This window comes from Amblyomma mixtum, chromosome 3 (assembly GCF_055824585.1).
Source record: "Amblyomma mixtum isolate Tamu chromosome 3, ASM5582458v1, whole genome shotgun sequence".
NCBI classification, from domain to species: domain Eukaryota; kingdom Metazoa; phylum Arthropoda; class Arachnida; order Ixodida; family Ixodidae; genus Amblyomma; species Amblyomma mixtum.
In genome coordinates, this window is record NC_143014.1 from 166048062 (window position 1) to 166071678 (window position 23617).

The 23617-nt window shown below is 48.2% G+C and overlaps 1 protein-coding gene across 2 annotated transcripts in view; it reads right to left on the minus strand.

Moving 5' to 3' along the window:
- LOC149352617 (sushi, von Willebrand factor type A, EGF and pentraxin domain-containing protein 1-like) overlaps positions 1–23617 on the minus strand; it is a 236746-nt gene that overhangs the window by 56560 nt on the left and 156569 nt on the right. For both annotated transcript variants that reach the window (XM_089581799.1, XM_089581798.1), the window contains 2 exons: positions 13676–13855; positions 1349–1729 (listed from right to left, as the gene is read on the minus strand). In XM_089581799.1, coding sequence (XP_089437925.1) covers positions 1349–1729; positions 13676–13855 — 561 coding nt within the window. The remainder of the gene's footprint in view (positions 1–1348; positions 1730–13675; positions 13856–23617) is intronic.

Sequence of the window (23617 nt, forward strand, 5' to 3'; positions counted from 1 at the left end):
CAATGAACACTGTAAACGCAGATTTTTCGTAACACGTCGTATGATCACCCGCCAGTTTTTTTTTGTTCTTTTGTTTTTTTTGGTGGGGGGGAGGGGGGGCGATATTTGGGCTACTTTGTTTTTTGGGGTTGTTTCCGTTTGCGCCTGTGCAAAATGGCAGTGGAGTTCCACGAAAACTGTCAATGTTATTTGGCCTAAATGGCTTAACGATACATTCGAATATTTTGGCGAATTCGAGCTTCATATAAGAGAAGCGTAGAAAACTCATTCATATTCGAACACCTGACCGCAGGAATGCGCTTAAGGAAGCAACGAACCTGCAGGAAATTTTAGTGACATCAAGAATCCCGGAAACCGGTGGTCTGATCAGATTCGAAGTTCGAACATTGTGGTGCTTTGTTCTACACCGACAGCGGACTCGATTTCGGCCACGTCTGCAGTCCGTGGAGTCGAAAATATAATCGCACAACGAATCGCACAAAGCTACGAGAGAAGGCATGCGCACGAGATGGCCTGCTCACACCCGTTTTTTTCACTGCGGGGCACGTTCAGCCTCGCCAGCAGGTGTTGGCAGACTGGCCGGCCGCCTGCGCAGCATTTCACTCCGTCAGTCGCGATGGGAAAGCCGGCGGTAACAGAGACTGCCGCAACATATCAATTACGACGTCCTGGACACCGGGAAATAAGGCAGCGAGCCTGCCAAGACCTCGAACTTCGCGCAGAGCACAGTGCGAGGACAATAGGCGTCGGCGTCAAGGCCCCGTTGTGCGCGCCGCACAAGCCGAGCAAGCAGGCGTCGACGAGAATATGCGGAAGCCAAAGGAACCGCGAAGGCGTTTCCCGGCACAGCCCGTTTTCTTACAGGGGGATCGCCTATATTTCCGCAATGACCTCAGGACATTACCACTGACTGACGACTCTACTCCGCTAGAGCCGCTTCAAAATATTGCAGTTTTGTACCACCTGTCGCTGAACATCGCGTTACATTGCAGTAACCATGGCGTGAATTTCATGTGAACAGTAGGGTTTTGTATTGGGCTGTGTTACAGTGAAATGTGCTGTTATGCTGCAGGTTATCATTGTACCGCGTTAGCACCGCGTTAACTACGTTGAGGGCTGCAGTTCGAATCTTCATTTGTCACTGAGGTCTTTTTATTATTTTTACTCGAGATCTTCTGAGGCCGTGGTTTATCTTTTCGGCCTGATATTGATAATAACGTTCTCCCGAAAAGCTGGACACGTTTCGGCCTCGTTACCCATTAAGATTCTTTACCACAGGGAAGTACGCTTAGAGACGAAATCCGCAGCAAGCATCACGAAAAATAAAAAATGGAAGCTCTGCACTTACCAATCGGTTGTCCAGCCGACACGAAGGAGAGGTAAACTGGGGCATTGCTCCAGCACTGCACGACAACTTCCGTATTCGGCTCCATGTATAATATACCACCGGGGGCAGTGTAGGCAGCGTTAGGAAAGCGTACGAAGATCTCATATGGTTTTAAGTCGTAGCAGTACGGATCCTGTGGAGGATCCCATTTTCCATCGATGCATCGAGCTGTGCGGGGCCCTCCGAAACGCAGCTCCCCAACAGGTTCACAGTGAAACACCAGCTCGGTTCCATGCTTGAAAGTAGCGTTAAGCTCCACGGGAATGCCTTTGTGATGTGCCTTGAAGCGCTTCTGTCTTTCAGAAAATTTGCAACCTTTTCTCTCGTGGTAGGTTTCATCATCTGCAGAGAGAAGGTTACAGTCTTCAGTTAGTACCCTGCCGAATTTGCTCTCCTGGGTATATGCGATGTCTGAAGAGGCAAACAACAAAGAGAACAACAATTCATTAATAGAAAAAATGATAGCCGATTTGCTTATATAGGCGAAATGCGAATAAGGTGAGCTAGCAGTTTGGTTTTCACCTCGTTCCGATGTTCAGATCGAGTGTTCACGGACGACAGTTGTTCGGACAATGATAATGGGTTAACGGCCATATATGTGGAATTGGCCATTCTCTCTGTTGATACAGTAAATATCTTAAAGTATTCCTACCCCTCCTGGAGCAGCGGTCAAGCCGTGCCCCACTGCCCTTCTTTGCCAGCTGCTTTCATCGGTGGGACTTGGGTTGGGATGCGACCCAGGTTGCTCTTCCCTGGCAGACTCTAATGACTGAGTTGCCTCCTGACACGGAGGGCAGACGAGAGAAGAGAAATGAGGAGCACGTTAGACATACATATGAAGGAAGCCAACATCCACCGAAACCAAGGTGAATTAGGGAAATGTTGCTATATTTTTCAATTTGGGGTTTATCAACGAGAAATATTACTGATTAATCTGTCACTTGAAGACAAAATAATTATGGTTCAGAAGAAAAAAACTACTGCGCCACCGGTGTGGATCAGAACCCACGACCTCTGAGCTGCAGCGATGGCTGCAGCGACGGCTGTGCAATAATCTGCTTTCGGGGGTATTTATGTGTTGCGTGTAACCGAACCTTGAGAGTGTTCACCCGCCGGCGGCAGGTTGTTTTTCTTCTGCTTCATAATTATTTGTCTTTAAGCGACAGATTAATCGCAGTATTAATTTCCCATTGATCAACACCACAGATTAAAAATATCGAAACATTTCCCTATGCACCTTGGTTCCTGTGCTTGTCGGATTCCGTTCGATGACCGTTCGATGACGTTCGAGGACCGTTCGATGACGTTCCACGTCACACACGCGGTACTACCGGACGTACTACGTCCACCATTATGGACGAGGGCGGCGCTGGCGAACACTCTCGAGGTTCGGTTACACTCAGAAGCATAAATAATCCCGCAAGCAGAAGATGGCACAGCCGTCGCCGTAGCTGAGTTTGTAGAGCTCGGGACGCAAAATTCACAGGTCATGAGTTCGGTTCCCAACGGCCGCATGGTTGTTTTTCTTCTGCTTTATAATTATTTGTCTTTAAGTGAGAGATTATGTTTAAAAAAGCATATAGTTAAGTGCACGCTTCGCTAAAGAAAATATTTTTATTTGACTGGTCGTTTCCATCGGAGGCTCGATGTTCTTCAAGAGTGATTTGTCTTCGCTGCGGTTACCCAATTTATAAGGGTTGTACAGAACAGGCGAGCGAGAAATGGATAAAGATTACAGAAATAAGTAGATAGAAGTAAAAAGAAATAAACACAAGTAAAAATAAAGAAATCAACTTGGATACGAAACAGCAGAAAAGGGGAGCGGGAGCCGCATGAAAAAATGGAGAGTACGCAGAACATGTGAGGAGCAGGGAAATACAAAGTCGAGATGTATCAGCCTATTCGCCACGACGTTATTCTAAAACTCTCTACTGACAGGCGTGTTGACCTGGGCTGAGATGGGCGACATAGTGACCGGAGGTGTAGCTACCTTCATGAAAGTATGCGGGAAATTCTCTCTCCTTATGGCCGGGAGGGCGTTGGGGAAAACAATCTCGACCCAACAAAAGAGAAAGCAGGGAAAAAAAAGAAACGATAAAGTAGTGTGTTTTCTTTGCATTGGGCAAGATTGCACCCGCCGCATGGTTTAACCGCTTAGGCTGGACCGCGAAAGGGAGAGAAAAAAAAACGGGGCGGGGGGGGGGGGGGGGGGGGGGAGAAGGGTACCCGAAGGAATCGAAGGAATGTTACCAGTATAAAAGACGAAAGGATGAATGGTAAAAAAGAGAGAAGGAGAGAATTAGAGCGCCCATGTGCCCTTCTCGAGACCACAAGATGAGCCGAACGGGGGCGGAAGTAACTGTCCAATTCTGGCATGCAAAAAGGAATATGGCATCACACGACGCAGTCAGTGGCGTGCGGGACCGGGCTGAGTTCGCGGCCTTGATCACATTGTGGCACCTCTAGTGCTGTGAAACTGTGTTAGGAGGTGAACCTGAGGTGTTCCGCAGGGGTCTCGGGCCTTAATATGCGAAAAAGTGCAGCGAAAAAGTCGGTTTTCCAAAATCACATTCTCGGTATGCTTACACATTAAACTTCTGCTCAAACAACATCAGTAGATAACATATACCCAGTAATACTATTCGCTATTCGGTCAGCTCTTTCCTTTCCGATCGCGGCCATTTTAGACAATTCAAAAGCTTGCATACTCCGCCATGTTTTGACTGCTTGGACCGTGTGGGCGCCGAGAAAGGCCGTGCAAAGCGCAAGCGACTCTTCTTCAGGCAGCCGATTCACTCTCCGCGGCTGTGGGTAAACGAAGCCCTTCTTGCTTCTCCGGTTTGCACCTTCGCGCAAGTCGCTCGGGGTTCCCGGGCGAGCGCGCCGTCTGCTTCGTTCGCTGTTGTTTTCACGGGCTTTTTCATCCCGCTTGCTTAGCTAAGTTTCTCATTATGTTCTTCATGTTTTTTACGCTTCTTTGGTTTTCTGCGTCGCGTACTTTTGTGGGCAGGAAAGAACTGATGGCGGTGCCAGGGAGACGCACTTTTGAAGACTTGCGATGCGTCATGCATGCGAGGAGAGAAAGCGCCGTACGCTCCATCGGAAGTCGCGTTGTATGGTTAAGGGTTGTTCGATGCCTCCGCTAGCGCCGCCTGCCCCTTCAGCTGATCAGCCTCACCTAATAACCGATGAATTACTAATAAAGTGTTGCCATCGTCTTGACTAGACTTGCAGCCGAAAATTTTTGGTTAATTCCTAATGGCATACTATTTTGGACGCAGATAGTCTGTAGTATCTTCAGTTTCAGTTGAGATACTCAGGCTACAGTTTTGGAAGTGTGAAGAGCATATCAATCTAAATGGGAAATATCGCAGTTTCAGTGGGCCGCATTTTATAGCCTTTGAGGTCGCGCGATCACAGTGTTCCGGAGGACGCCCTAAGTGCGGTTGGAACCAAAGCCCTTGGTGAGGGCTACTGGAGACCGGATGCTGGGAACACGTGCGAGTCTTCGCCTCTGGCCGGAAAACAAGTTTGACCAGAAGCACTACGCACGTGCGGGGATTTCTGAGTGTTGACACCGGTTGGTGAAATGTGGCGCGCGAGTAGTTGTGATTTTATCAGTTTTCCTAATGTTTTATTTCTTCGGGAGAGGGTGGGATTGTTGGACTGTAAAACATTTATTTCGTCGGAAAAGGCCAAATGCAAATGATCCTTGCTAGGCGGCTATTCGACCATTCCAGCGTGGCGCGCCGGCAGTTCGACAAGGCGGACGAAGCGGTGATTGCGCCGCTGCCTTGGCGTGCCCATAGTAGAAGCAAAGCGGCTTCTTAACGTTGTGGCATCTTTCGTGGGAGCTTTAGCGCCTAGATAAGCAGCCATAAGTCATTTGCAGTTATTAATAGGAGCCCATTCTTGAGTTTGGGTGCATTACAGGCTCGAAATAAATTTTTATCTATATGAGCATGAGCATGGAATTACTATTTCGCAAGTTCTGCAAAAACTTCGTCAGCGTTGACACACGCACCAAACTCTGCATCGTAAAGTGCGGCATACACTCTGAAATATTTTTTCCCGCGCTTTCTCTCTTTTTTTTTATTTCGGCGCGTTTCTGTGCGGCGATTACCGGCTATACATAGGTAAGGGCCTGACTTTTATTCGCAAGTTTCGTTGTTTTCGGCGCCAATCCGAAAGGGGAATTCTACAGTACAGTTTTTAAAATAGTGTCTGAAGAATCTACTTTAATGACCCAGATAGGCTGGCGCTATACTTGGTGCCTACACGAGTGCGGCCCTTACAGGCATAAATACGGAGAGCATTTATTTCGCGTTGATCTTTAAGAACACTATTGAAAAAAAAAAACCGCAGTTAGTAACACTGGGCACTTTCTGCGGCGTACTATACTACTCCACTTACCAATTACAGCTGCAATCAAAATCAGCATTTTAATGGTTGGTTCTAACAAACAAGCCATATACATAACAGACTTGAGCCTACAATTTATGTCTTGTAATTAGCTGCTTGTTTAGGTAAAAAGGAAAGCTTTCGAAGCAGTATACTTTTTTCCCACGGAGGAATTCTGTTGGGCGGTCCTGAATGTGGGCGGAGCTTCTCTGCAGATTGAGTTGTGTCCGACTATAGTTTATCTGCAGCGTGCGTTGTATACTGCTACGCAATATATACTGTTGTTTGAAGCGGCAGCCAGATGGCCATTTCCGCTTAATGGAACAGTCGAAACTTGAGCTCAAAATGTATTTTCGACGAGCGGAATAAAAGCGCTGTGATAGAGTGAACTGTCGAATATTGTCAAGAAACGTTCGGAATTATTCAGGCACTTTGCGCATTACATCCGAAAAAGGTAGTACACATTGTGAAATTCCTTTCATTCATATCGCCATTCCGCAATCGCACTATGGCCAGAAAGCCGTGCTTGATCCAGACCTGAATGAACTGAAGCTCAAAAAAAAATCTTCGTTTGCTGCAAACGTCCGCCACAAAATATAACCAATATACTTCCCATCAGCTCAGCCTTTAAGCAATGCACTGCTTTCATGAAGCTGCGTTACGCTATGAAGGGGGTATAAACAAAACAGCCGCCGCGGTGGCTCAGTCGTTATGGTGCTCGGCTGCTGACCCGAAAGACGCGGGTTCTATCCCGGCCGCGGCGGTTGAATTTCTTTGGAGGAGAAATTCTAGAGGCCCGTGTACTGTGCGATGTCAGTGCACGTTAAAGAACCCCAGGTGGTCGAAATTTCCGGAGCCCTCCACTACGGCGTCTCTCATAGCCTTAGTCGCTTTGGGACGTTAAACCCCATAAACTAAACTAAACTGAAAACAGGAACGCAATGGCGACGTGGTGTTGTGGTACCAACAAAGTACGTCACTGAGGAACACCCTTGTCATGCGGTTGAAACACCTTAATCGGCCGAACACACTTACTCACTGCTTTTTGCATTCTTTACGTGTTGGTAGAAATAACATGTCTGCTTTTTCGAATGTACGCACATCGTAGAATAGCATAATATTCTCATTTCTGACGCGTATCTTCACGCTCCAAACCACTGCGATCGCACGCGCCACGCAGAGAGATCACCGGCTGTCTGCTTCAGGAAGAGGCAGCGTGGCGCCGCCACCATCGCTGGAACGACCGACTCAGTCCACGGCTGACAGTGACCTGAGTAGCCAATTCAATGGCCCGGGTTTGAACGCCCAGGTCTGAGCTGACCAACACGGCCTCCCATTGCTCGAGAGTAGGAACTTGTATCAGAAATTCCGGTGGCGGCTCCTGTTTACAGCTCTACAATGTGTGATCATTAGAGCGGGAAGACCAGTGATTGGTTAGAAGTGAGAAATTGGCGCGAAATGGACGGAATGCACGCGCTCGGGAGAAAGCTAGAGCATATGTGTTGCGGGGGCCGAATGAGACGGTCCGATCCGGTCGTGACTCAGAGGCTGACGGAGATCCGGCTTGGTGCGAGTATCTGCATCGGAAATCAATTTCTGTTCGGTATCTTGTACCGGTATCGGCAGTACAGTTTTTGAGTCTATCGGGTATATTATTGACGGCCAAAGTGAAATCAAAGCGTGTACAATGAGCGAATAACAAAAGTGTGTCGCACGCAAGTTTCGCTGCAGCGAAAAGTGTTTCTACACATAGTGTTTTACACACTCGTCTACAGCTCGCGAACGGTGTACTGCGGAGTTCCATGGCGTTAATTACCAGCGATCCTTGGAATGTAAGAATACGTTGCAATGCATGAGTTTACGTATGGATCCAGGCTTACCTCAGATGCCAAAAAAATTTTTCTGGCCGATCACTCGGATTGATGTGGACGAAATGTGACAGTATTCTTCTTTTACCCGCCAATCTTTCCAGTTCTTATTCTATGGCAATTTTGTCATCTCCCCACCTCCCATTGTGCCATCTCCACCTGTTTGCTAAATCCGGCTGAGGTAATTACGCAAAGCATGTCACACTCATACATCATGACGAGTACTCATAGCACTACCGGAGCAGATGTGCAGCGGTTAAGTGATGCGCCACCGGCAGGTGGCTGCTTCAAACACAGCCGCCGGTGGGACTTGTGAGACCCAGGCTTCTCTGCTCGAACAAAGCAGAGAATAAATACCTCCCGCAAGCCCAACAGCACTTCCACTGAGCCACCGCGGCGAGTACGTCCCTGGAGCTGTCTAGAGCGTTATCTTGGCCCGTAAACGAGGGAATAATCCACAGGTGTGGGTGACATTGCAGCCCTAAGAAAATCAAAATGGAATCTCCTTCCTTGAAATGATTATTGGCACTTTCAATGTTATGGCCTCTGTGCGATTGGCTTGGGAACTTTTAATATACCGGAGCACGAAGCAGACGTTACTTGCTAGACATCAATGCTGACGTCACAGGGCGGCCGTTGCTTGTGGGAAAGGAGGCAAAAAATGGATAAGAAAATATCATTTCAGAATACGACTCCAAGCGATATCATTTTATGGATTCCCCAACTGGTGCTGGAATTGCTGTTACGCTTTCCTTTTTCAGTGTTGGATTTGGCTACATATGCCCAATAATTTTATATGTCACCTTATTTTCGATTAAGCATTTTAGGGGGGAACACCTTGGCATGCCTTCTTCGTTTCTCCTGCACCACTTTCCCGCCAAGGATAGAAACATTCGGTATGCTTCATCGTTGTCATCAGCCTGACTACACCCACTGCAGGGAAAAGGATTTTGCAATGTGAATCTATATGGTACCCTGGGCTGGCTGCGTTAAGTAGTTGCGCATTTACGGATCTCGAATGCACTCGTACATATTACCATCAGCTCGAGACGAGTTTGAAAATCGGAAAGTAGTGAAATCTGGAAGAGATCACAATTGCCAGATTCATTAACCAGTCGGCTGTACCGTCAATAGGGATCCAGAGCTATAATGAACTTGCTGATACTTTCCTAAATCTGTGAAGAAAATATCATCGTAGGGGCTGTTAACGAGCAGAAAATAGGCGTCAAAGGGAGTCAATGTATTATCCAAAATTCCCGTGTCATCACTGTGCGTGCTTTTTCATTCCTCACAAGACGGTCAAATTTTAGGTCACGCCTAGCGGTAGGTTTGCACAAAAGAGTGATGTGGTCGTACTTCCCTCAGTAGTTGCGGTCGCTTGCAAGGCAGCAAGGAAATATTGACAATATGTTTGCAACGCAGTGTGGTTAACCCGTAATCTGAACCAAATAGCCGTGCGCCAACGTGTCTTATACTGAAGAAAGGTAGTTTTAAAATGGCATTTTTCTGGTGTATATCCTGTGATACCAATTTAGCGCCTGTTCAGCAAAAGAAATCTGCGCGTGGATTCATGAAAATTTGAGAACTTGCAAGAATTGCGACATTTGTGGTTGCAGTTTCTTCTGTATTGGTAACCTTCTTTTCCTTTTGATGGCTGCGGCGCATATGGGTGCCCTGGTCTTAAAAATGATATTAAATGGTATTCGATGTTTGCATCTCTTCTTATTGAGAGTTTGCCTTCATATGTTTTTTGTAGTTTGACAGCGTAGTTGCACAAGGGCCTTTTTACGGCTATTCTGAAGTCTGCCCTCAGTGCACCCGTTGGTGGGGTACAATTGGACTATAAAATAACCCAGGGAACTTAAGGCTACTTACGTACTTTGAATGCGAACGCATTGTCGCTTATTTTTAAGGCGTAAGCCTTACTTGCCCCACTGAGCGAAAACCCGTCTTTCTCCTTCACATTGTTCGTGTGTGTTAAAACTCGATGGCATCCATAAAAGATGGCGTCCTCATGCAACCTGGCAAGTGGGGGTTTAATTAATGATTGGTCGCGCGGGGTTGCCCGTGAAAAGCAACCTGGATCGCACAAGTCCCACCCGTGGCAGCACGTGCCAACCAAGGGGCACCACTTAACCGCTGCGCCACTGCCGGTAAGAGGACTCCCAGGGATCTATGAATATTAAGCAGAGAAAGAACAATTCTGCATATAAGGTCATTAAGCCATTAGCTATCGCGTAATGCCATTGAGGCGGTGAGGAGGCAGTGGTACGGCACCGACTCCCTCCACGAAGTTAGCGCGCACATCAGAAAGGGTGCGGCGGCGCAGCGGCGGCGGCGGCTACATAGAGCTATGCAGAGGTAGAATTGCCAGCTGCGTGGCAGCGGGTTACATCACGCCGCAGCGCTCGGCGATTGCGTTCACAAAGTGAGCGGGTGGGCTTACGCCTTCTCACACGTAAGCAGTCTTAAGTGTCTCTGGCGATTTCTTATTTCCTTTCTAACTTTCTTTATGCATTTCTGATGGCACACATATTTATTACAATACAGTCGTAAGGCAGCGCATATATTACGTTCAGCTTTGTTAGCCAAGAAGCAACGCGGTTTTGTGGCCTATTGCGCGCAGTCTGTGTTCCTCACCACTAAAATTTATTACGTCCTGCAAATTTTTTATTGCTCAAGACCTTATATCCAACGTTCCCACGGAGTTTTCGCAACTTTTGGGTGGGATTCGCCTTTTGAATCAATGAGGCGCGATAACCTTTTCCGGCCTGTCAGCGCTTGCGGCCTTGGTTTAGTCCACCTGTATATCCGGCAGATAGTTTCACGTTTCATGTTTTCCCGGGGCACTACACACCCAATAGTGCGTGCATTCTTGCAAGTTAATTTAGTTCATGCTTTATCCAGCCTCATTGTGTCTTCTAATATTTCTGATCGTCCCTGTTTGTGGGGATCCATGCATTAGGTTTATTTGGCTTTCCGTTTCCTACTTGTTCGTTCTCCCCCTGAGTTCCTTCTTTCGGAGTCGAGGAGGCGGTTGTAGAAGTGCTCAGTTTTTACGCTCTTCTTTCAATTAATGTATCACTCAGTGTATTTTGGTTTACCGGGGCATGACGTACTCAAGGGAGTACGTAAAATGCCCCTCTCGCCATGTACAAAAACATTTTTCATGAATCTACACACTGAGACATTACCAATTAAAACGTAGCTAGAGAGAAACTGTACTTTTGTGCGTACATTTAATTGCCGCCGCCGCGGTGGCTCAGTGGCTATGGTGCTCGGCTGCTGACCCGAAAGACGCGGGTTCGATCCCGGCCGCGGCGGCTGGAATTTCTTTGGAGGAGAAATTCTAGAGGCCCGTGTACTGTGCGATGTCAGTGCATGTTAAAGAACCCCAGGTGGTCGAAATTTCCGGAGCCCTTCACTACGGCGTCTCTCATAGCCTCAGTCGCTTTGGGACGTTAAACCCCATAAACTAAACTAAACTAAACATTTAATTGCCGCCTTTTTGATGCTCCTGAAACGACTGAGCATTATTTCATCAATTATAAAGATGCAATACTCTTCTGGGACATGACGCAACGGACATTTAGAAAAAAGGCTCAATTTCACGCCGCATTCTGTACGATATCTCACTGCACTGCCATTTGTTGAAAAACTCTCAGGTATGTTATATTAATTAGATTACACACCCTCTGGAAAACATCCATGATGGATCGATATGTGAATCTGTTTATTCTGCTAAAGAACATTTCAGTACAATGATGCAGACCTGCAAGAATTGCATGCCTAGACCGAGTTTGAACCGGAGTGGCACTCACTCTTAGTGATGTGCTGTTCATTGCCTTTCTTCTAGTTGCTTGCTGCTTAGATGTGTCGTATTATGATGTACTGGCTATGTGCTCTGCATCGACTCTTTTCTCGCGCTTGTTTGCTTAGATGTGTTGATCTGCCACTGTTTTCTTAATGTTTGTAGATAGCTAATGTACATAAAACATCGCATCATCTTAATAAATATCGTGTTGAAAAAAAAAGGTCTTGTGGCCTATGGGATGCGTGCGCGCTTCGCGATGTGAATGTTCTAAGGTCAACTCCCCGCAACTTTGGAAGAAGTCTTTTTTTTTTAGCAGGGTGACGTGAGTTTTTCGGCTGCACTTTTTCTGGACATCGGGTTTCGTTGCCGTTGGGACATACGAGTGTACTGCTTTCGCATTAAAACTCACGCATTAGCCTGCTGGCTAAAAAGGGCGTGACGAAGGTGGGCCTGAGTATTGTATTTAGAGGAATGGGTGCTGTGATGGACAGGGTGCGGTACAATTGTCGCTGTCACCTGTTTGCCTTTTGAGGAGGTCAAAAGGCAGAGTTTTCTTTCTACGCTTTCGCAGCGTTGTGCAGTTGAGACTGACTTTGCATGCATTCGGTGCTACCTTAGAATAAATGTTCACTTGAGAGTGGAGCTCTTGGTTCCTCTCTTTCTCTCCGCTTTCTCTGTTTTATCGGGCTGATCCGCTTCCTGGATCAGATTACGTTAAATCAGATTATTATAGGTCAAATACACCTCGCAGCAGAGAGCAGACGAAGGCGCTGACTGGTGGGCGAAGTCTGCTTTGATTCCTGCGTTTGCTATACTAACAGTTATCTAATGTGACCACGTAGAAATCATAGCGGAGAAAAAGCAGCGGATACTGCGAGGCTCTTGAAAAGAAGAGGCAAACAGCAAACGCGGTACATAAGCATAGCAATACCGTATCAAGCTGGCTCGCTGAACAGGCGTCGTGTGAGGCTTGATAGCAGTTCAACAAAGCCGAAAGTCACTCCAACTTTACGTATTGCAGATAGCTGTAACCTTACGCTGGCATACTGAGAAATACTGCGCAAAAGTAAGTGCAAGGAGTCCACAATATGTGCCTCAAAGGCAAGGAGGTGGCGATTATACTGAAAGAGTCTAGCATTTTCAACGTGACGTAGGGCTTATAACTGCGTGCGCAAATGTGCAGGCTGGCTTAGAATTCTCTTAGTTCTTATCTCACTTACGACTTGGCTAATCATCCATAACTTGTTATAGCACATAAGAGGGCGATCACTTCGCTATTCAGCAGGCTTCTTCTTTGGTAGGCAACCGACTTTCACTTATTCTTTATCTACTGAAATTTATGATCTCCGAACTCATGTACCGCGATGCATTTGCTGAATCAAATGTATCCTGATCAGGCTTCAACACTACTTGCTGAAAGAAGTGTTGCGAAAAAGACATTGAAAAAACAATCTGACTAAACTAGGCGACGGGTAAGTTAAAGCATTATGCAAGAGCCTTTATTGGTCGCAGCTGGCAACTTGCAAAATTTCTCAGCTTCAGAACACTCGCTCAGAGACTCATTTTCACTCCTTGCAGTTCCCGCCGAAAATGGTTACCGCGAGGAGAGATGCCCCAGTCCCCGCCATAGTATCATTTTTTTTTAAATAAAAGGCTTGCTCTCTCCAAAGAATATCTTATTTGATAAAAATTTTAGAACATGAAGTGTTTGAATATATTTTTTATAATTGTAAGTTTTAAATGGCATTCGAAATTGAATTTCACTTAAAACATGAAATTGCTAAGTATAAAAGTTTAAAATTTGCACATTACTCTCAAATAGCAGTCTTTTATTTTACTATAAATTTAATTTGAAATTAAAATCTCAGTATTTCATGCTGCAATATTTTAAACGTTTAGATCTTAATTTTCAGCTCAATTTTAAAATATAATTTTGATTTTAACGTGAATTTAAATTGGCAAAAATCAAACTTTAGAATGAGGACATTTAAATTTAAATGTATATTTATTGTAAAATTTAAACGTATATTTCACCTAAAATTTAAACGATAAATGTTCAGTTTTAATTAAACGACTTAAAAACTGCCAAGCAGAAAGCCAGATCGCTGCCCCCCTGTCAAGGATTCGCAATTATCGACCGATCAGGAAGGCTCTGTAAAATGCTGTCAAACACCCCGCAACAAAACAGGCGACATTTCAACTCACTTGAAACACATGATGGCGCCGGGCCACGCCAGAATCCTTGCTGGCAGCGAATCCTTCCTCCCCCTTCAAGTTGAAACGGGGGCTGGCATTCATACGTGCCCAATGAGTTGGGCGTGACGAATTCATCTCCTATGGGGCGGCCGTTCTTAACGTGAGGCAGGTCCACTCTGCGACAGCCATCTGCGGGGAGAAAGAGGGCCACACAACGATCAACGGTCCACTGGAGTTGTCAGCACTCCACTCTAACACACTCCATTGACACAGGTCTCTCCCTGGCCTCCTACTCTCTACTGGGGAAAGGGAAGAAAAGAAAAGCGGTCTTGACTCACTATAATCACGAGAGGCGACTGTACACATCGACGAGGTTTGAGGCTGATCCGACTTCTGCTCTTACTTGATGCAGTCGTCTGTACAGTGTTTTTTTTTAGCGAAGTTTATTGCCTCAGGGCATAAAACAGTATGTAATGATGGATGACGAGGATGCTTAAATAAATGAGAAAAGGTTCCCTGATCTAATGAAGTCGAGGAGTGAATGATGATGTGGTTCCTGTGTCCAAGCGGTGTATGATGCAGGATTGTTCGGCGAGAGACCCGCTGCCGCCAAGTCCCGAATTCTTGTCGGCTTCAGAGCCGGGCAAACCCACAGCAGGTATAGAAAATCGGCCTCAGTATTTCTATTCTGGCAGACTGGACACCCAAGGCGGGGATATGAGCCTTCAAATTGCGGCCACTTTCTTGTCACGGCTGGAGTTAGGGCAACCCCGACACGGATCCTCCGAAATGCAACCTCCTTTGCTCGGGTAAGACCACGGGGGAGGGTTACCGCACAAGGAGGGATGAGAGCACGTGTGCGGCGCCGGAGGTGTTCCTTTATTGTTAAAACGAGGGTGGTGTCATTCAGAGTGAGGACTCGATGCAAACACGAGGTTGGGGTCGCTAGGCGGGTCGCAGAATCTGCACGGTTTGTGAGATCAGGAGGTCCCGTGGGATCAACTCAATACGGATTGGCTGCGGCATGCGTGCCGCCAGACGATGGATGGATGGATGTAGTGTTGTCCTACGTTTACAAGAGAAGGACAGACGCTAGCTGCCAGTGATTTGGTAGCGAGAGATGCGTCTGCGATGTCCCTCGAAACCGATGCGAAAGTCTGTCCGCAATCGATGTGATTCCCCCCTGCACGTGGCTGCATTCGTCGTCTTCGAGTGGGGGCGCGCTCAACCGTGATCAAGGGACTATGCGTAGCTCTTCCCAACGATCAGGTGACCAGCCCTTCGATGCGTACCATACCTCGCACCTACCGCAACCTTCGTTGTCCTTGGGTGAGACGCGCTCTAGGAAGATGGTGCCAAACTCTTCGAAACGCCTATCGCACGCTCTCTGCGCGTCTGTGCTGGAGTTATAACTGGTTAAAAAAAAAGTCGCAGTAGCAGACTTACAGGGGATGGACACCTGGATCATACCGTTTCGCGACATTCACAGCATGGAGTAAATATAGCCAATTTTTTAGGTTTATTTTATTTTTTTCAATGACAGTATTTAGCTGGATAGAACACTGATCAACCGAAAAAGAAATTGCCGACTATTACGTTACTTCCTAATGTGAAATCTGATCGCAGCTCGTCAGCTGTTTCAGCTTTTCGATAGATGCAGGCAAAGGATTCGAGCAAGACATGTATGTACATTACAGACAACTTGTTATTTTTCACACATATTCCTGCGTCAACAAACACTCCACTAACAGTTCTTGACTGTCATGAAGGAAGCTTTGTGGACGGAGAAATAGATGGATATATGCTCGACTCGCTATACTAATGCCTGGCTCTCAAAGACGAGGTCTGCGCAAGTATTTCGGGAGGTTGTCACAGCTGTGGGAGCCGTTACGAGCGAGAGGAACGGGATGTTCTCCCGCAAAAGTGGTAAGAAATTCCCGTTTGTCTTTACATCTACAATAATTTCCCCAATCACATTGCTAACCTGGCAGGTGGCAGCGTTTCTGGCACAACGTTGTCAATGCCAAAGCATGTAGCGCACATCCGTCACTACCGCCACGTAGCTTAAAGCACTACTGAGGTGTCCACTGTTTCAAGAGGGCAGTTATGCACCTTCCTTCTGGTACAGGTGTCCACCGCGATATGTGAGACAGATACTGCGCATTTCCTTTCCACAAAAAACAATTTACAAATTTTACCCCCTGCTTTCCAAGCCCTCGCTGCTCAATGGGTTTCGCATTGGTGGGAGACAGATACTGCGCATTTACTTTCTTCAAAAAAATACCGAAGACACTTTGGAAATTCTAAAGTTTGCTTTGCGAAAGCCTTGTGGTCAACCCACTGCCGCTTCCCCGAATCGCTTGGCGCGGAAGCACTGGGCCGCTTCGGAGCCATGCGTCTCACTCACTCGACTGCAACGAGACGTCTTGCGAAGGAGCGGCGGTGTAGCTGCCACCGCCGACGTGCGCACGCTCGTTCTACCGCTACTGGGTGACGTCACGGTTGCTATGCACAGCTGCGCCACCCATTGGCGCGCCGGTTGCTAAAGAGGGTAGGAGGCTGCTCTTTTACCCTCTACTTTCCAAGCTTCCGCTCCACTGCTTTCGCACCTTAAAGGGTGTCCACCGCTGGTTAGAACGGACAACGGTGACGGCGACGCCGCGAAACGCATAAACGGGCGCCAAAGAGCTGCGCTCTAAAAAGCACTGCAGTGGAAAGGAGGACGGGGGCATGAAAAAGGGCGCGTTTCGAAAGGAAGCACATTCCAGGGCACCCTGGATGTCACGTTCTATTGCGGCTACCTCTGTGCTCCTGCTGTTTGTATACTGTTCCTTAACACCTTTTTACACGGCCTACAGGCTGTTGCATAGCTCAGAGCGCCTGATAAAATATTTCTCACGGCTAAACCACTGGTATGTTCGGACTCAGATTTCGCACACCGTGCGGATTTGGTCGTAATTTCCAAAGTCCGTATCGCATGCCCCGATGCCGGGCAGAAGAAGACGCTGCCCCAAGAGTTGTACCGGCAGCGACATTTCTAGCACAATGAGGCTTGGGGAGCCCTCGTCGCTTCGCCTCTCGCGTTCGTGAGTTTCCGTCGTTCTGCTGCTTAGAAGATTTGGGGCTACCAGTAGGCTACCATTACAGCTGTTGCAAAAGCGTCTTTTTTCGCCGCATGCGGTATGAAATTTACCATTTTTTGTCAATAAAACAGGCAGTTACGCGACCCAAACAAATTCTGACGCGAAATGACACCGCCATGCGGAATTTTAACGCAAAGAATCGAGCTGTTTAGGCTAGAGCAGCATTTTATATTGCGCTGTTAGCGACGGAACAGCACATATATATATACAGGGTGTCCCAGCTAACTTGGACAAAGATTTAAAAAAAACTTAAGCGTTCTTCAGCACTGAAATCGCGTGGATGTTGTTAGGGTTTATCTAAAGTTACAGCCCCATTTTTTCGCTAGTATAATTTGAATAATTAGTCGAAATAAATAAACGAACTTTTTAAATATAGCTTGAAACTTCCAGGTGTCAATCGAAAAGTTCTGGAGCTCCACAAATATTGTCCAACCCAGGCACTTCCAACGACATGGCCATTTTTATTCGGGAAAAATGAAAGCCCGCGGAGTTTCAAAAATACTGCCGCGAGTCTTTGTAGGGTTTGTTTGTTGTGTTTATTTGTTCATGCTTCAAGGCTGCCGGCACGCCGCTTTATCGCTTCGTTTGTGACGCAAGACGCGCCTAGAATTATCTCGATGGATCGCATCCGGACGGAGCCGACTCTAGTTTGTGCCAGAATGTTCTAGTAACTTCTAAAGCTTTATCTCGAAGATTCGCTATCGGCTTTAAAAAGAGCACGGCCGACAGCGGCGGGCATTCTGTCCGACGACCGCCGAGCACGCTTGTTGCTACGCCGCCGCCGAGTGATTCAGTTCTTTGCGGGCGCAAGTGAGCCCGAATAAAGAGTTTCGTTTCGAAGACGTTCTCGCTGTTTTTCTGTTCGCCGGACTGCAGTAACCACTACGTGACAATACCACGTGCAAGCGCGCTCCGAGCGCCCGGACGCGCAGCGATTGCAGCGCTCTCATCCGTGTTTTGTTAAAAACATCACTCGCTTCGAGCCTTTCGTGCTGCCCACTAGCGCTTATCTTTGAATCAAGCGCGTTGCGCTTGGTTCTAAGCTAAGCGCTAGTGGGTTCTGGTGATCGTTGAAGGAAAGCGCGGCTCCCGTTTCTGCGGCGATAATTGCGCTCTCACGTTAGCAGAATGCATGCGGAGGAACGACGACAATCTCATGAGTTCGAATTTGGGAGCAAGATCCCAAGAAGCAAAGACGCATACGACAAGGTTGATAACGTCGTGTGAATTACGCTGAAAAACGGGAGCCGCAGTTTCTTTGAAATGCCGCCCGAACCAAATGGGGCTTTACTTGGAACCCAGCGCAACTCGAAGCCTGTCTTTGGCTGCACGAAAGGCGCGAAGCGAGCGATGTAAAATTTTTAAGAAAGCACGGATGAGAGCGCGGTAATCGCTGCGCATCCGGGCGCTCGGAGCGCGCTGTCACGTGGTATTTTTTAAACTCCGCGGGCTTTCATTTCTCCCGAATAAAAACGGCCACGTTAAGTCTGTGTTGTTGGAAGTGCCTGGGTTGGACTATACTTGTGGAGCTCCACATCTTTTCTATTGACGCCTGAAAGTTTCAAGCTATATTGAAAAAGTTAATTTATTTATTTCGACTAATTATTAAAATGAGACGAGCAAAAAAATGTTGCTGTAATTTTAGATAAACCCTAACAACATCCACGTGATTTCAGTTCTGAAGAACGCTTAGGTTTTTTTAAAATCTTGGTCCAAGTTAGCTGGGACACCCTGTATATAAAACGTAATTCGGTTGACACACGGTAGAAAAACAACAACTTTATGAATAAAGTTGCCGTTTTTTTACCGTTTTTCTACCGTGTGTCAACCGAATTACGTTTATGTTCTACCGGATCCATCCGATCTTCACCCCCTTCTTATATATATATATATATATATATATATATATATATATATATATATTATGGGGTTGAAAATGGGGGAGATAAACACGTTCTCCCCGTTTAACCGCGGCTGACCCAGTTCAAAACCGCGCGGACCCGAACCTGTGATCGCGAGCGCTACTGAGTGCACGCCGACCACGGCGCGCCTGCTCTACAGGAACAAAGGAACGACGCACTGGCTGACACAAACAAGGCATTTATTGCTATAACAACAATAACGCCAGCTAGCAACAAAATAGACTGAGGAATCGAGGATGTTCGACTCACCAGCACGGTTACGAGCGAACGTTTGCCCACGGTAGGGCAGAGGGATAAGCTCCGAGGCCAGACGGGACGGGGTGGCGGGAGCGTATTCCGACCACAAGGCGCCCGCGGCGAAGAGCGGAGCGGTACGCGAAACGTCCGCGAACGTTCCCGTTCCCAAGGAAAAGAGACCCGGCTATCCCCCGCGCGCGCGCAGCAAAACGCCATCCGTGGCGCCGGTGCCGCTGCGACGCGTGCGCCCTCCCCTGTTAGTTTTAAAAGTAACCGAACCGAGAGGAGTGCTTTGCGGGGCAGCTAACCACAGGGAACTAGTGCGTTGCGGGAAAGCGAACGCAGGGGACGAAGGCGTCCCCACATTCCCCCAACCTTAAATAGACCCCCGCGCCTGCAAGTTACATGCTCTTAAGGAGTCTGCCGGTCTGCATGCGCTTGAGGCAGGTCGTGCAGCGGAGGGCACGCCGACAGCTTGCACGCAGTCTTCCGCGGTATTCCGAAGGCGGCGTGAAGGTCTCCGCTGGGACGTCTCGCTTGGCCCGCGGACTACGTGTCCGCAGGCCCGCGAAGAGGAGGGCCGGTTGGAAACTACAGGCCAGGATCCTGCAGTAGTCGCCACGGTAACAGCAGCCGGAGGTGGCTGCTGTCTGGTCTCGCCACGGCTGGCCCGGATGGATGCGGCGAACAGGATACAGGCCACTCCGTCGCAGAAGGCGGCAGCGAGACGATGTGCACAGGACAGCAAGCCGGAGTGGCTCCCCTGGATCTGCAAAATTTCCGAAACACACTCCGCATGCCTTTAACGTAGGTCACGGGAGGAGAAACGGCGTACACAAGGGCCTCGTGGCTCAATGCTCAACTCGCTAGCAAAACGTGTCGGGCGGCTGTAAAACGCAAAGTTCGAGTGAACAAAGCCCTTTCTTGAGTTGAACGAGAATTCTCGGTTCATGCGAGGTTAAAAAAACGGGCGGCCAGCAAAGTGCGCCCCCTCTCAACACCACGGTCCGGTGGTCGTGTCACTTTTGACATGGTGCAGGCAGCTCTGAAAAGCCTTAAGCCTCACTGCCATTGTGACGGTCGACGACCCCCAACAAAAGAAAGACCCGAAACGGGTTTCGTGCGCGCAGCCGCGAGGAGACATCAGCTTTGTGGAATGGTCCTAACCCACTCACTGCACGAAGCAGCTTCTGAGTGATCGGCACCCACCGTATCGGACGGTGTCGGAGCGCCCGGTGCCGAGCTGCAATACCAGCGAGCTCGTAGCGGCACCCGTGGCCCCAGGCTACCTGGCTCCCGGAGCCGCGACTCCCAGAGTCGAAAAAGAGACAACGAGAAAATATATGCAGAAAACTCGGACCACCCACGCGGCTTCCGTACTGACTCGCTTCGGGCTCGGCAACTCCGAGGGCGCTAGGCCTCGCGCTCCCTCGATGCGGACCAAGTGGTTCTCGTGCTGAAGAAACTTAAGAAAACTTGACGAAAACATGCTGAGCATGTCGAAAAATTCAAACATGCTGCAGCGCAATACACCTCGCACTCAAGAAAGCATGCCGCAGGTCCTAGCGATCAAAATTCACACTAGGCCTACCACTTGTCAAATCCGGACAAAGAGCGTTCCTCGAACCGAACAGACAGTCGTCCAATGTTCCAAGAGCAGGCCCCACGTTGGGTGCCAGATATCGGGTTGAAAATGGGGAAGATAAAGACGTTCTCCCCGTTTAACCACGGCTGACACAGTTCAAAACCGCGCGGACCCCACCCCGTGATCGTGAGCGCTACTGAGCGCACGTCGAACACGGCGGGCCTTGCTCTACGGGAACAAAGGAACGGCGCACTGGCTGACACAAACAAGGCATTTATTGCTATAGCAACAATAACGCCAGCTAGCAACAAAATACACTGAGGAATCGAGGATGTCCGACTCACCAGCACGGTTACGAGCGAACGTTCGCCCACGGTAGGGCAGAGGGATAAGCTCCGAGGCCAGACGGGACGGGGTGGCGGGAGCGTGTTCCGACCACAAGGCGCCCGCGGCGAAGAGCGGAGCGGTACGCGAAATGACCGCGAACGTTCCCGGTCCCAACGAGAAGAGACCCGGCTATCCCCCGCGCGCGCAGCAAAACGCCATCCATGGCGCTGGTGTCACTGCGACGCGAGCGCCCTCTCCTGTTAGTTAAAAGTAACCGAACCGAGAGGAGTGCTTTGCGGGGGAGCTAACCACAGGGAACTAGTGCGTTGCGGGAAAGCGAACGCAGGGGACGAAGGCGTCCCCATAATATATATATATATATATATATATATATATATATATATATATATATATATATATATATATCAAGCAAACAACGGAAACGCAATGAGGGGCTCGTTATAAATATGAGAGAAGCCAACAGCCACAGAAACCAAGTGGCACAGGGCATTTTTTTTAATTAATTAATTTATTTGTGCTATTGTTCGATTTAGAATATTACTGCATATATCGCTTAAAGTTAATTGATTAGAAAAGCAGAAGAAAAAACACCCGCATGCCGCCGGTGGAATCCGTACCCACGACCTCCGAATTACGCATCCGGTGCTTTACCGCTGAGCTACGGCGACGGCAGTCAAATCTTCTGCTACCTAGCCTTGAGAGTGTTCATGAGCGCCACCCACGTTCTTAAGCGGCGGACGTAGCACGTCCGTAGTTACCGCTGATGTGACGTAGAACGTCATCGAACGGCGAGGGTGGAAGCTGTGTGAGAACCCTCTTATGCTTCCTCGACAAGGCTGCCAGAACCGAGGCCCTCGCTAAGCAATTAAGCAAACAACGGAAACGGAATGAGGGGAGTAAATTTCAGGTTCTCTATCTTCCTTCCTCGCACCAGAGGTGCCCCGCCAGAGACGGTTTGTTCACTTGAAGACTGAAGCGTTCCTTCGCACCAGGGGTGCCCCGTCAGAGACGGTGTCGCGATGAGGAGTTGAGATGCAGGGGTAAGGCGAATACTTGAAGTTTATGTACAGCTATTTACATTGCATACAAGTTCAGGCACTAGAGACAAATTAACAGTAAAGAGATACACAACAACAAAAAGGTGGAACTGGCTAATACTAGGGGAGGCCCCTACTCGGCGTAGCCGAAGATGCATAGCATCTCACCTTAGCCCAGAACCCCGCTTCCGGCTCCGGGGCCCGGTTTTAAAGCCCTAAAGGCCCGGCCCACATTTGGTAGCTTCCAATCATGTTGCCCTCTTAACATAATTGGCTCTTCAAGGGCATGGCCAGCCCTCCGGCTTCTACAAGGTAAACCACCCTCTCTACCACAAAATAAAAATAAAAAGAAACACAAATACACATTCGTGCCGGCACGTGCGCGAATCGGTAACGCGGGGCGGGGGGACACCCGTAGTTCCCGGCGCGTTCGCTAGCGGCCGCGTTCCAAGAAAGGAGACGCTTCGCTTTGAGCGCCCCCAGCCGCGTTCCGATGACCCCGCGTACACTACCGATCCCTTACACGCCCTTCCCAAGATTCTACAAAGGGCTCAAATGCCACTTTTAGAATTACAACAAAGAAGGGATCGGTACGGGTCACAAAACTACCCTGTGGGTGACATCCCACAGCTACACCAGCACTGGCATCAACAAAACCAAAAGCAAAAAATGCACACGGGCACCAACACAACATTACGCAAAATGCTTAGGGGCACACACAAAACATAAGCAAACATAATGAAACATAAGCAAAAATTCAGGGGGCACTTTGACTGTCTAAAGTGGGTAGAGGCGAAAGCGTTTTCCGCACCACCTTCGCTGTTTCTGTGGCACCGGTGGCGTCACATATAATTGAGCACTAATTACTAAGTGATGACAAATCACTAATTAATGGTTAATTACTGATTAATGCCTGAATACTAATTAACTGCTAATTAATGACGCTTAAGCTTCGCTTTTAGGAGTGGAACGCGACAGCGCGTTGTAGCACTGCCAGGGAGTCCAGGGAACACCACCCGTTCAGCGCGATGCCTTGCCCTTTGAACGCAACGCTTTTTGAGGAAAGGAAATGGCGCAGTAATTCTCTGTCATCTCAGTGGACACCTGAACCGCACCGTAGAGGAAGGGAGGAAGTGGGAGTGAAAGAAGATAGTTAAAGAGGAGCCGTAATGAAGAAAATGAAAATTGTATTTGAGGAAAGGAAATTACGCAGTAACTGTCTCACAAAATACAGGGGGGCACTTTTTTGACCTAAAGTGTGGTCACTGATGCCCCTAAGAGTGGAACGCGACAGCGTTTTGCAACGCTGCCAAGGAGTCCATAGAACGCCATCGCCCATTCGGTTCTACGCCTCGCTCGTCAGTAAATTGGTTTTTGAGGAAAGGAAATGTATCTGTCTCTCATTTGTCGGTTGACACCTAAACCTCGCGGGAAGGGAATGGAGGAGGATGAGAGTGAGTGAAGACACCGTATTCACTAGAAGCGCCTTTGTTCATTCCAAACCATCGAGCTGGCATGGCGGAGTGGATAGCATGCTCGTCTCTCACGCCGAAGACCGGGGTTCGATTCCTGAGCTCGACCAATTTCTTAATCGGTTTTATTTATTTATATGGCCTGACTAGTAAAGCTAATTAGGCTAATTGAGTAATTAAGCAATTAACTGAGCTGAGTCCCATTTA